The 14,546-nt window shown below is 38.6% G+C and overlaps 1 protein-coding gene across 1 annotated transcript in view; it reads right to left on the bottom strand.

The window, feature by feature from the left end:
- The window catches only part of SPON1 (spondin 1), a 214,958-nt gene that overhangs the window by 35,746 nt on the left and 164,666 nt on the right, over window positions 1-14,546 (bottom strand). Inside the window, exon 7 of the mRNA XM_009937171.2 lies at window positions 222-286. Within this exon, the coding sequence (XP_009935473.2) occupies window positions 222-286 (65 nt within the window). The remainder of the gene's footprint in view (window positions 1-221; window positions 287-14,546) is intronic.

Here is a 14,546-nt window from a genome sequence, read left to right as displayed (position 1 = left end):
GAACCAAAGCATGTAAAAAAATGAAGAGATGCTAAAGAAGAAAGAAGGAGAGAAGCAATTGTTGGCAAAAAAAAACCCCAAAAAACACCTCACTTATCAAAATATTTTTGACTTGTTTCTTTACAAGAGTGAATGATTACATGAGACAATGGGTTTAGAGCGGTCCATCAGCCAACACTGAACACAAGGCTATTGAGACATACTATTCCCTACTTACTTACACATTCAGAGGTTGCCAGGCAGGCCACTGTGCTTTTGCCTTGATGACTGTTAAAACTTCATCGCTCTGTGAAGAGACAAAACCAGAAAGCCATTGGGACAATTTGACAATGAGAGTAATATGATTTACAGCAAAAAGTAAGAGGTACTAGATCAAACTGTGCCTCCAGACTCTGACTATGAGAAATATGCTTTGTGCTTTTTGTTATCTGAGCACCTTGTGCCCTCAGCTGCGCAGGGTTCATCAAGGAGCCTGCATGAATGCAAGAGGGAAGAGTGACAAGCAAAGGCAGTCAAACCTTGGGCACAGGCTCTTCCCTTCTGCAGGAACTGAAGTGATCTTGAAACATCAACAGCAGTTCACAGACCATGTTATTTTTGCATCATGAGCTGAAGGGAGAGCTTTTGGAGCGGTGCACTGTGATGACAGGTGTAAATAAGGAAAGATTTGCATTGAGGAAATAGCCCAAACCAATGTGACCAAGCTGAGTTTGTTCTGGTAACGTTATCATAGAAATGTAACTGTGCTGTATGATGGGCTGTTAATCCACATGTAGTAGTTTATTAGCAAAAAGTATATCCTGAGCTGTTGATTTTGTGAGTCTCTGATAATCCTTGTGGCTAGAGGAACTTACCAGGTTAAAGCAAGCAAAGACAGAAAAATTGATCTTAATGCATTACAGATACACGGGCCAAGAGGCAGGCAAAAACTAGAGGCTGCTGCTCTAGGCAAGCTAACTCACCCTGTGAGCATGTATGATGTATTATATATGTAAGGATGTAAAGAGTCCATGGTGGATGCACTGCAATGTCCCCCAAGCAAAGCCACTGATAGCACTTTCTCTTTGCTCTCTATTTACTCACTTAAAAATTACAGGGTGAAATATAGCAGCCACCTGTGGAAGCCCACAGTTTGGCAAAGCCTTGTACAGAGATTATTTCCTAAAGTCTGTAGGAATTCCTGCATCAGCAGTTCTAAACTTCCTATTGGTACAATAAACCCAGGACAAAGGCAGGAGACCGTTAACAAGGCTCTGATGCCCAAAAGACATCTATCACACTTTTTGAGCAGCCTTTTCCCCATCTCTCTTAGGAATCCACCCTGGTAATTCACCTAGAGGAACACAAAGTTCACCACTCACTCACATGATTTCTGCTTTCTTTTAAAAATATTTCCCAATTAGACTAAGAAACCCACCTCATACGTTACCAGTAATTGGCACTTCCAACAGAGCTGACCTTTCAGTTTAGTGATAATAATGCCATTTCGTGCCTGATAGCAATAGTTCTGATAACCCAGACTAGCTCTAGTCCGTATACACCCCTGTTTAAAGAAAACAACTTTCACTGGCTGTTTCTGCTACTCTCAATATCTTCTGATACCCTCTTTTCACCAAAGCAAGGCAATTACAGTGCTAATGGGCTCTTTCTGTAACACATGTTTTCAATCTCAGGAATACACGTGTGACATGACCTCTCCCTCAACCTGAATGGATGGATAAGCCATTTCTTGACAATCCTTTTTAAAAATACAGGTGCTTGGCCAAAGTCTATACTACACTAAATGTCCTGAGCTAAGATATCTGAAAGTCTCGCTCCATATATGCAAGTATAAAAAGACTTGATCAAACTCCCATACTACTCATATAGTTAGAATAAAGGGAATTTTATGATGAAAGAGAGCAATCAAACAGCACGCAGCAGAGTGATGCCAGCAGGCCGATTCACGAGGGCCAACTGGGGGTGAGTAGCAGCAGGCTGAGCTGCCAGCACAACCCTCTCCCAGCCTCCACACTGGGCTGGGTGGCACCAAGCAGAGACACCCTTCATGCAGGAGAGATGCATCACATCCAGGTTCATCTACGGCAACCTTCTTCCTACCTCCATGCATTCAAAAATGGAAGAGACAACTTTCCCCTCAAAGTGATTTAAAAGAAAACTGATTAAATGTATAAAGTTAAAACCCTGAAGTTAAAAGACATTACTTGGCTTTATCTGTCAATGGAATTTGCCTTAATTTTTAATTTTCTTGTTCCAACATCCTAAGACTCTTCAGCCAGGCATATCTTCATTTATATGCCTTGAGAACACATTTGCATTCAGAATTATTAACTGTGTATTGTGCATCCCAAAGACAGTCTGTTATGAGCGTAGATGGTTATGTTTATTAAAATAATACACTGCTTATCTAATAGAAGCCAATAATTATGTCAGTAAAATCCAAATCACTCGTGTCTGAAAGCATTTTAACATGTGCTATTCAAATTAAAAGTGCATACAAAGAGTGGATGAACCATGATTAATAGTTTAGTATTAAGTGCCGAGGGAAGGAAAGAAGGAACAAAGCGTGGTGCATTCAGACATCCCTGAATTTTTAAGGAAGGTGAAAATTCAGACACAGGAGCTGAATTCGTGGACACTTCCAGAACAGTAACCAAAATCAAAAGCAGACTCCAGCATTCTGATAGGCCTGGAATGAAAATACACATTTTTGGTACCTAGAGCTCCTTGACTATTACACAAGATTAGGCAGCAACTTGAGTTAAATCATTGTTATTCCAGACTGATATTCTAACTATGCAGTCGTCTCTATGATGACAATTTGTAACATTTCTATTTTTTCAAAAACATTAAAAAAATGTAACACCTATACTGTTGTTAATGCCAGTGTATATTTACTTACATGTGCATTGATAGACAGATACCTGAGTAGATATTTTGCACACTAAAGAGCTTCCTTGGACAAGTGTTTAAGTCAAGAAGCTGAAATCCTGGAAAACAATACATTAGATTCTGCTTGCTGCCTCTTCTGCTGTCTGTGAGGCTGTTGCCATGTGAGGTCTGCATGCCAGGCTTTGTGCCAGACTGGGGAACCCAGCTCCGCTTGCCACTCGTGGTGCTGTCAGCCTGCATCTCTCCAGCCTCCTGCAGGGAGTGGGCTCAGGGAGTTTCTCCAGAAAAGCAGTGACCTTCCTCTAACTCCAGCCTCTCCAGCTGACCTCCTAATTTTTAAGGGAACGTGATAAACAGCCCAGGCAAACAGATCCTATCAACCACACAAGTTCACAGCCTTGCAAACAATCTATAGATAGAGAGTAATCTATAGAAAAGACACAGTGGTTGGATTTGCTGGCCAGTCTCATTAGCTATAATTTCTCATTCACTATAATTTCATTTTCAGTAGCTCTAATTTCTTGGCGGATGGTAGAAACTGAGAGGGTATGAAATCCTAGAATCATGGAAGAGTTTGGTTTGGAAGGGACCTTTAAAGGTCATCTAGTCCAAACACCCTGCAATGATCAGGGACATCTTCAACTAGAGTATGTTTCTCAGAGCCAGAATGAGATTAACTTCTGATTCAGAGCCGAAATGAAATGCCAGAAGAGAAAACCACAAATTAATAATATACAATAGCAATACTAGTTGATATAACCCAACTGCCTTGGATAACCCAATTGCACAGTCTTCACAGTAGGGGCTTAAAACATTACATAATTTTTATGAAATTTAGTTAATGTTTTCTCAGAGCTTACATTCTTAGGTATTACATTTATACCCATTTTTCTCTCCTCTTCACATTCCCTAAGTTTTGCTTTGATTTCTGAAGTAAACAAACTCTGAAATTCACATCAAAATATGGCAAAAAAACCTAGGATGTTTCACTGTTGTATGTTGCAGGTTGTCTTGTCATCATTTATGTATTTGGCTGGGAAGCAATGATTCCCAAGTCATGAAACAGTTAAATTTTGAAAAAGATTTGCAAAATGGTAGAATGTCGAAATGTAAGAATGTCAAAACAAGTGAAAGGGAAGGGCACCACTGCTTTTGCTTGGAGCTGCTGAAAATCCTTTAGGTAAAGTCTGATACACACCTCTTCCAACAATAAAAGATAAAAAAAAAAGGGAGAAAACTGTCAAGCCTATGCTATGCCTCTGTGCATATGGAAGTTGTCAAGGAGTGAATCTGAGACTACCTGGTGGTGGTTACAGAGATATACAGGAGGAAAGTTGCTACACTCTTTCCCTTTCACATTTAAGAGGGCTACCGTTGATTTAGCATCTCTGCTGCTCCTATAAGCAGGAAGTCATGATTTAATAATTGAATTAGTATAAGCTCTCAGGCATCTTAATTTGAAAAGTGTACTATATGCATAATCACTTACAAAACTTCGTATAAAATCTTTGTGGAGCCTACTGAAGCCTCTTCTTCAATTTCAGTTATTAGGTCAATGATATGATTTCAGCTTCCAGTTGAAATAGAATGACCCGTTCTCTACATGCTCAAAAAACTGGCTCAAAAAGCCCACTGGAGCCAAAGTAGTTTCTAGATTGACTTCAATATTTTTTGGATTGTGGCCTAAATTCAAACATGCAAAAATAGCAAACAGTTACGTGCTTCTCCAGATCCACTTTGTACATTTGTGCTTCAAGCTGGGAGTGGATTCTTGACTCAATAGCTGTTCCCTCTGAAAGTACTGTCCTCCTATAAGTTCTAATAGCATGATTTTAAAAAGTTGATAATGTCATTCTGATACAGACAGCCTTACTGACATTCTGAAGTTGGTAAAAATTAATCATTTACTTTACACACATTCGCTCCTGCAATGTACAAATGAAGGCACACACAGAACAGTCATTAAATGACAACAAATAGAACCCTGTGGTATGAAACCACAGCTAAATTAGATCGTTCAGCTGTGCATTTTACAAGAGATTAAAAACATCTCCTCATCTTCAAGAACAGAAAGTAGGACACAGATGATATAGAATGTGATGTGTTTCTCAACCAAGGGTATTTAAAACAACTTGTTTAAAGGGTAATATCCATTAAAATGTAATGAAAGCTTTCAGCAAAAGTTTTAAGTGTCACCTGAATACCTTTAGAAGAAGAGAGAGATTAGTAGGATCTGGAAAGCCACATAAACTATTTTTTGTGCTCCTGCTGCTTTTTGGTAACAAACGTGATAAGTATCTTTTCTGTACTAGAAGTTATTTTTGTAAGTAATATTTTTTATTATTATTTTTATTTTACGTGTGCCAAATAACATTAGAAAATGTTACTGTGCAGATCACTTAGCACTTCATAATAATGATTTGATTCCGTTCAGCTAAACAAATGACAGACATCAAAATCAAAGTCAGATTCAATGAACTGTGGGAATGAAAAACACCTGTTTTGAGCCAGAGCTTAATTTCACTCATTTCACACTGCCACTGCTTGGCATTCATTGGATTGTTTTAGAACAGAGAACATTTAATTCCTTCCACAACACTCATGGTCATAATATCTGAATGCCTCTCTATCCACACTGGACTTCTTTTGACAAGATTCTTCAAAAGTAGAAAAAGCATTATCCTTGACTCACAGATTATGAATCGAATGTCTTCTGGAAATAAACCTACATATCCGAGTTTTAAGATAGCACCTGCACTGCAGATTCATCCTTTCCCTCAAAAAATAATTTTTCATAGAAGGAGAAAGAGATAAGGTGAGAATGAAAAAGTATAATGCACAGTATGTCTTCTGTGGGGAATCAAATGCTATGAAAATGAGAATGATATAGGGCTTTGGAGGGATAGCTGGGTGCTCTTAAAACCCATCAGTCTTCTATGATGAGTATAAATAGACTTTATTCCACATCTGCCCTCTGCAGACACACAAAAATCACTTCAGGATGTGAAAAGCGTGTCTTCAGTATCCCTAAAACTTCAGTTCATGAAAATAGTTTCAGGCTAACTCAAATTTTGGTTCCTTGTTGCTACATACCCTGTATAGTTAGATGTTGAGTTACAAAGTGCTGTTTGGAGGAGGCATTTAACAGAAAATATGAACATCTTCTTGCACACTCTGAGCAGCCAAGTAGTCTACAAGGAAGCCTGAAGACTCAGCACCAAAGACAAGAGGCTGCTACAGTTATTCCTATTCTGGGCTTAGATACCTCACGCATTACTAAACAGACATGCTTACTTGGGACTGACAGTGTGAAGCTCCCTTCTGAGAGCAGACACCTTTCTTCTAAAATAGGAAAGGTGATAGCGTTTGTTGCTACAATACTCTATTAGTGTTTATACCTTTATATAGGTACATTTTTCTACCAGGGGCTTTGTCTTTACAACTCTCTTGCACTGTCCCCACTGCTGAGTGAAAAACTATCTAGCTGACATTGCTACCTCGTCTACTGATGGAACTATCACAGCATTTGTGCTGGTTTTGGCTGGGATAGAGTTTATTTTCTCCATAGCGGCTAGTACGGGGCTATGTTTTGGATTTGTGCTGAAAACAGTGTTGCTGACACAGGGATACTTTAGTGACTGCTGATCAGTGCTTACCCAGAGTCAAGGCCTTTTCTGCTTCTCACCCCATCCCACCAGTGAGTAGGCTGGGGGTGCACAAGAATCTGGGAGGGGACACGGCTGGGACAGCTGACCCCAACTGACCAAAGGGATCTTCCATGTGATACGGTGTCATGCTCAGCATATAAAGCTGGGGGAAGAAGGAGGAAGGGGGGGCGGACATGTTTGAAGTGACAGCGTTTGTCTTCCCAAGTGACCATTAGGTGCGATGGAGCTCTGCTTTCCTGGAGATGGCTGAACACTTGCCTGCTGATGGGAAGCAGTGAATGAATTCCTTGTTTTGCTTTGCTTGTGCGTGGGGCTTTTGCTTCACCTATTAAACTGTCTTGATCTCAACCCACAGTTTTTTTCAATTTTACCCTTCTGATTCTCTCCCCCATCCCACCAGAAGGGAACGAGCGAGGGTGTCGGGCTTAGCTACCAGCTGGGGTTAAACCACAACAACCCAAAAAAAGGATTCAATTTTGGGGCTACAGTGCAAGACTCATGGTTAGTCTACTTGCTGGAGGAGTTCTGAGCTCTGGACTATGATCCTTTTATCTAATAGCCACTTAATGCTAGAAAGATGTTATCAGGTAAGAGGGATATGACTGCAATTTTCAGTACATGTACTTGAATTCTACTTAAGTTATGAATAAGGTGTACCTTCTTCAATGTCATAGGATTGTTATGATTCAATAGCATAGCTTTCAGCAGAGGTTGAATTGTATGATACTCATTTATGAAGAATTCAGCTGCAGCAACAGATGTGCCAGAAGATACATTACGAGACCAGAGGAAAAGAAAAAACAAGTACTATATTACCCCAACACAAATGCACACTTTCTCTCCAGGTTGAAAGAAAAATAAAGACCAGTTTTGTCTTTAAATTAGCAACTAACACAAAATACCTGGTTAATTAATGCCCAGCACATTATGGATTTCCATGGACATTAGTTGAAATACAGCATGTTTTCTCCTAGTTGATAAAATCTGTAGACATCTTGCCTACCTCAGTTTTACAGATGTATTTGAATAAAAAGGGTCATGGATGCAGGAACATTACTGAAATGTGTAAAAACTTCAAAAGAATAAAGAAGTACTTGTCTGCTCTGTGGCGATAAAATATTTCCGGGATAAAAGCAGCTGCATACAGCTTTATTTGCTCTGAAGTTCATCTTCACGTAAATATACTTAAAATGCATATTTGCTTTATAGTAACTGTGATCTCCTGTAATGCACTCTGAATGGGCATGTTTTATCAACTACATAAGCAATCAGGCTGCTTTGAGGCTGCCCAGGTTTCTGAGGACTTCTTGTTTACGTGGAACATGCCAGACATTTTCCATAGCTATTAGCATTGTCATTACATAATCTTACTTGCAAGACTGCTCTCCTGAGCTGGTAATACATCATGGAACACATCTATTTTCCTGTGGGTGCAGCCAAAGAGGTTGCTGAGGTTGCCGTAAGCCTCAGTGCTGTGATGCAGTTCTTTTTAACATGCAGAGATTTTTTGATAAAAGAACTTGCAGAGGCTGTTTGTTTCTAGTTCATGAAAAAGAGCATTTTTGAAAAGGTTAAGCTTTTAGTCACAAATTACTTTATTTGGATGACAACCAAATTCCGATTAATTCTATGACTGCTTAGATTTCAGGCAGATTATACTTAAAGCAAGTAGCACAGATTTGGGGTTACTTTAAGCAACCACAAAAGTACATTTCAGTCAGTGGAATTATACCAGCATACCAGCATTGTGTTTGCCCATTTTATTTTGATTTCTCTATGTTTATGATAGTGATTTAGTGGAAGCTGAGAAAACCACACATATTGTAAGATATATAAATAAGCTTGAATGGAATTTATTATTTGATCATAGTATATAAAAATTCAGTATTTCCCTGTACAAATAGCCATTTCCTTCATTAAAAAGTCTTATTTCTTCTCTTCAAAAAATAGGTAATGACATTTCAGGGAATATAAAATCTGTGTGTTTCAGTTCACCAAATACGAAAGTCTGGGGGAATTTCCAGGCTTTTAATAAAATGCACTCTTGATTCCAAAATCACAGTTTTGGGGCTGAGATAGATAAAGGAATACTGCTGGGCTGCAACTGAAGAAATATGGAAAGAAAGATGAGCACTTAAATCCAATACTGAATGTTACTGCCTGAATAGGTTCTGTTTCAGGAGAGCAAGTAACACAGTGCTTCAGACCTCCCCAGCTTAACCGCTGTGCTGTACAGGAAACCTTTCCTAAGTTGGATACTTAGCAATTTTGTATTCATTTTGACAAAGAAAAAGCTCTCTGTTAGATAACCAGGTTGAGAATTTTGCCAAAATGTGGATACTGTTCATATTTTCCAGAAAATATGGAAATATGTGTAAAAGTAACAATTCAGGATGGTGACTGCACAGACGCTAGTTGACAATTAACTTTTAAAAAAGTATTTTAAAAGAAAATTATAGGATTTACAATTCCTGCTTTTGTTAAAAATTACTAGGATGGGATGCAAAAAGAAGAATGTTCATTGTTACTCTTAGTATATATCCCAAAAGCACTGATTCGCTCTGCACCAACAACCTTCTGCATTACCTGTCCCACAGGGTTTTCTTTCAATGAAGTGGTTGTTTCAGGAGGGGAATGTAGGCTGAAATTAATAACAGAACTGTTGCTAATGGCAACAGTGAAAATCATATGCTCTATTTTATTTCCATTAAGGTGCAGTTACATAATCTAGGGTGTCCCAATAAAGCAATAATTCAGTTTTGCATAGTATAAAGCTTAGCAGTGTGTGTTAATGAGCTCTAGGTATGCTCTGCGTATTTGAGCTCTCATTTTCTGTGGCTGAGCAGATTCTGTAGGAAACGGGTCTCCCTTGTGAATCCACTTGTTGATCGCATGTTGATTTTCTACTGCACATTTTGCTTCATTGTACATAGAATGCTTTGCTGTCTTTAGGACTACAGAAAAATTTTTGGATCCTAAATTACTTTGCCCAAAACAAGGGAAGATCTTTTTACTACATTTAGGAACGGTTGTCTTTTAAAGTAAGAGATTAAACTAGGTTTTAAAGCTGACCTTAAGTGGTGTAACTCCACCCACTCCTTCATAGGTTTATCCAATACATATCCTTTTGTCCTCCTGCTGTCTTAAGTTTCCCAATGTCATCAATCCTTTAGACTAAACTAGCCTTTAAACCTGTATCTAAGTGCTTTAAAGCTGCTGTTATTTTAAACTCACAAATGGTCTGGAAATGGTCAACACACCAGCAAAGAAACAGGGGAAAAAAACCAAACAAAAAACAATCCAACACACCAAGACATTCTGTGCACAATAGAGCAGATGTATGCAATCAAATGGCGACCTGCAAGCAGCAAGACAAAAACTGCCTTCCCTGGCGATAATGATAAAAGTGTTTTAAAGCACTAGGTTCAATCATCAGATTTGCATTTCCATTTTTTGCTCAGACTCCCTCAAATAGTTTCAGAATAGTCAGGGATGAAAGCATTGAGACAGGTTCTTGGGCATGCTATGAACAAGTGAGCTTCAACTGCTTAAATACCAGCAACAAATGTCAGGAGAAAGCTGAGTGTGCTTTGAGAAACAGCCCAGAGAACATGGACAGAGAACAATTCTGTCTTCTGGTAAGTGCTGGCAGTGAGACTTCAGGTATCACAATTTTTCACCCTGCTGCTTCTCTCAGACATTAGCCAAATGTAGTAGTGTGAACAAAGGAGAAATAATTATTTAAATAATAGCAAGTGATTTTAAAGGTCAGCAAATTAGCTCAGGAGGTGAGCTTTCCTGACCCTTGGTAGCATTTTGACAAATCAATGTTAGGGGTTTTTTTCATTCAGAATGTACAATATAAACATTCTAAATGTGCTTTAACTGCTGTAGGGAGGCAATCACAACAGTTCAATTTCCCTTCAGTAAAGGTGCTGTGTCTAAGCCACCCTTTCCCATTCCTTCCAAAAAAGAAAAATAACGCAACCAAAAATGTAGCCTTGAAACAAATTAAGGAATTAAGGATCCTATCATGATTTATATTTTCTGTAAGCTGAGAAGAAAAATTCTTTTAGAGAAATCAATTTCACATCTCTTCCTTCCCCCATACGCTCTCAGCCATTGCCGTGACAAACAGATTGCGGCCCTTGTGGACCATTTCTCTGGCACTGTGTCGTCTCATGCTTTATGCTTTGACATTAACCTGTCTCAGAATTTAATGACCAAAACACATTTGTCGCCGATTTTGGATAAAGTCATCTCAATCTCTGACAGGACTTACGAGATCAGAGTTTTAAGAGGAATGTCACAGATTTCTCCAAGGAGTGGAGATGTTGCCATTTTTCTCATCAGGGTGTGCCTTTACCGCCTCCTTTCCTTGCAACTCCTTTCCCTTTGAAAAACAACTTAACCTACAAAGCACTATCTATGTAGTCCTCCACGGACAGCAGCTGCAGTCTGATATCCCTCATTCTGCCTGTGTACTGTAATTTTGCCTCATCTTTGCTTCTGCACTCTTGTAACTCAGGACAGACAGAGAGAGAAGGAAACAGACTGCACTACTCATCCCAAGGGCAGGATTAGCTTTTAGGAGAGTGAATAGCTTTTGTTTTTCTCAGACAAGGAACTCTCCTGTCCTGTTCCCCAGTGGGGATTTGTATACATTTAGAAAGGTCTTGTTTAGGTAGATGTTACATAGAGGCAAATCCAGAAACTGAGACTGACCCAGAAGAGTTTCCTTGCTACTTCTTAGAAATACCAGAGGCCTGAGCTAGGTAACATTGCCTTCCAGCTCTGACGATACACTCTGGGTCTCCAGCAGTTAGACAGCTGGGAAATGCTATTACGACTTTTTAAATTTTTTTTGGTAAGCTATTTAATACTAACTGTTCCCTCAAAATAGTGTGGAAGGTCAGATGAAGGTTATCTCCCTGCCTGGTGCCCACACTACTTGTTGCTTAAAGAGCTTCAGGTATATTTAGATAATGTCGCTATACATTACAAGTGCCATTGAGCAGAATTAATATTAGAACAGGAAATATGTAAGATTTACAGCTTTTAAAACAGTAGAAGCATCTGTTAGAGTGACATCTGCAATTGATGTAATTATCATACCAGGGAAGAGCTATTAATTCCACTGTAGAAAGCACTGGTTTGGTTTCTAGTTGCTTACTTAGAACAGCAAAAACAGAACAGACAAATAAGAATTAAACACTGTAGCCACAATGCTGTATGTCATCCTACAGTAATCAGAGATAACTGGGTAATATTGTCTCTGTAATAAGCCAAAGATGAATAAATGTGTTTGTCTTATAGGAGCATCTCTAAAGTACTCTGGAAAATCGCTAGGACATCAAATTTCTGAGTGTAGCATTCATGTAGCTATTTTATGATCAGAATAGTTCTAAATTAAGGAACATAACATAGAGGCTTGAGCTCTAAAAGGAGGTATTCACCACATTGTACTGTACTTGCTTGCCAAACTATTAATTCTAAAAATAAGAAAATAATGAGAAACAATCACTGCAGTGAGGTCAGGATAAATGTAAGTATTTTCATTTTAGCAGTAAAATACCACTAACTGGTAAGGACACACCTTAAAGCTGTGTACTAAGTGCACTGCTAAAAATGCTTATTGTGATGCACATCCCTTGCTATTTCCCATGGTTGTTTTGAAATCATATGTGCACTGACCTATTTATATGCTTATCTACAAAGCTTATGTGCTGAATTACGGTTTAAATTTTAGAGTTTAGTTGTTAGTCATGTTATCATGAAATGACACAATGCATTATTATGCCATGAAACAGGAGTTTTTAATATTCCATGATAGGTTCAGAGCAAAAAAAAGCACACTTCTCATTCGAGTAGTAAAGCACAAGTTACTGCAGTGATCATCTCATTTGTATTCCTTTAGGAATCCAGTAAACTCTTTTCTAGGAACTCTGTAATCAGAATCGTACAGTATTTGAATTGTGCTCAATTCTTTTAAATCAGAGATACTATATAAAGATATTTATTTTTCTTCATCCTGTTTTTTCTCTCCCTTAAGACGCCTCTCATACCAGACTCCTGCTGGGGGATCTACAGCAGAACACTGGACACAAACATCATTCCCTTCTGCATTGGTACAAAAGTAGCAGGCCAATCTGGTCTCCACTGAAGTCCTAATTCCAGGTGTTAAGCCACTTTATTAAAATAATTTCCTATCCTTGAAAATAAAGTTAGGCTGTTTTCTTTTTACTACTTTCTAAAGAGATTAGAACTGCTCCGTTATTGCAGGGCAAACTTCCAAAGTGGTTAATAATCAGAGCAGCAAAGCATGGTAAATGCCACATCTCATCATGAAGCCAGTGTTTGAACTTCATTGGAGTCACTTTAAAGATACATCATCCTTTGGCTAATCAGGATGATTGTCTTTAGCGTTCATGTTTCTAATCCAAAAGCATACAAAATTCACAGGCTGGTTCCACCCTGTCTTCTCCCGACACTGCAATTGCACACTGAAAGAAACTGAAGGAAATGTTTGCTTACAACAGAATTGCTGAGTTGTTGCACCACAGTAGCTATTGAAAGACTATTAAATATGCAATTACTGTGGCATTCTCTAAAGTCTGATGAACCTATTAATAGCACTTTGTATTTTCATGGCACCTTGTCTGAAGGAATTTAAAAATGCATTAAACAATAACAAAGTTCTAGAGCTCTCCTGTAAATCATTTGCACCATCGTACAGACACAGAAACTACAGCAAAGTTAACAAACCAAATAAACCACCTACAGTTCCGAAAGTCTTTCTCCAAGCATGTTCACTGACTTCGAGCACTATGATGATGCAACAACAAGCCTTGCAAGAAATAAGATCAACAACCATACCACCACTGATCTTATCTATAACTCTGAAGAAGTGGCAGACACCTGCTAATCCACAAGTAAAGGTAGGGACAGCAAGCTTTCTCTACAATACTGAATGACTTGATGATCCACCTTCTGATAATCTAAGTAATTACATACAAACCTGGCACCATCTACAATCTGGACTGTCAATTTGAATTTCTGGTTAAAATATTAATTAATTCAGCAAGCATAATCAAGCTATGTGTGAAATACATCACTTATATTAACTTTGTATTAACTAACAAAGAGATAATCTGTGGCTTAAATTACATCTTTCATAAAACCCAAACCCTTGTAAAACTGACCTAAAAGGCATGCTACTAACCAGGCCATTGATGGGCATGCAGCTGGCTTGGAAGAATAAATGTGTGTCTTTCCAATATGCACCTGACTATAATGGGCTTGTAAATGAGGACACTTATCTAAGGAAGATAGATGAGAATTTTGAACACTTCCTTTCCTCCAACACCATCCACAAAGCTGGAAGACTTTTATAGCTCATCTTGTTCTGGAATCATTGCATTATAATCTATGCTTGAAAAAAACACATCACCCCTCAAAAAAACATCTCTCAAACTACTAATTCAGCCTCATTCGTCTCTACTGCAGTCATAAAGCAAATGACCTTTTGCCACTGCATCCAGCCTTGACAACTGTAATGTCAAAACTAAGTCTTCTGTGCACTAGCAGACTTCATACAGTGCTACTTGTTGTGCCAAAACCAAACAGAAGTCGTAACATTTCACAGGAACTATGCAGATGAAATAAAAAGAAAATATCACACAGTCAAGAAAAAGGGAAATCCAGTCTCCAGGAAGATATATTCTGATGGTCGGGAAAACCTACAAAATATTTTCAAAGCCTGGGAACTAAAATCCAGTACTCTGCTTAGGAGCAGTTCCTGCTGTCTCACATGGTCCATCTCCTCTCCACCACCCAACTGTCAATTAAACATAGTCAGTGTTCAAACTTTAGAATTACCTTAAATTTTGAGCATTATCTCTTCCTGTCATACAAACATTTGTGAAAACTCTGGCACCAAAACCCAGTATTACTAAGCCAAGGTTTAATGCTCGTGACAACCCAGCT

Source organism: Opisthocomus hoazin, chromosome 7 (genome assembly GCF_030867145.1).
Source record: "Opisthocomus hoazin isolate bOpiHoa1 chromosome 7, bOpiHoa1.hap1, whole genome shotgun sequence".
Lineage (NCBI taxonomy): Eukaryota > Metazoa > Chordata > Aves > Opisthocomiformes > Opisthocomidae > Opisthocomus > Opisthocomus hoazin.
Note: the sequence above shows the minus strand (reverse complement) of the source record. Positions and strands in the feature narration are given on the sequence as shown.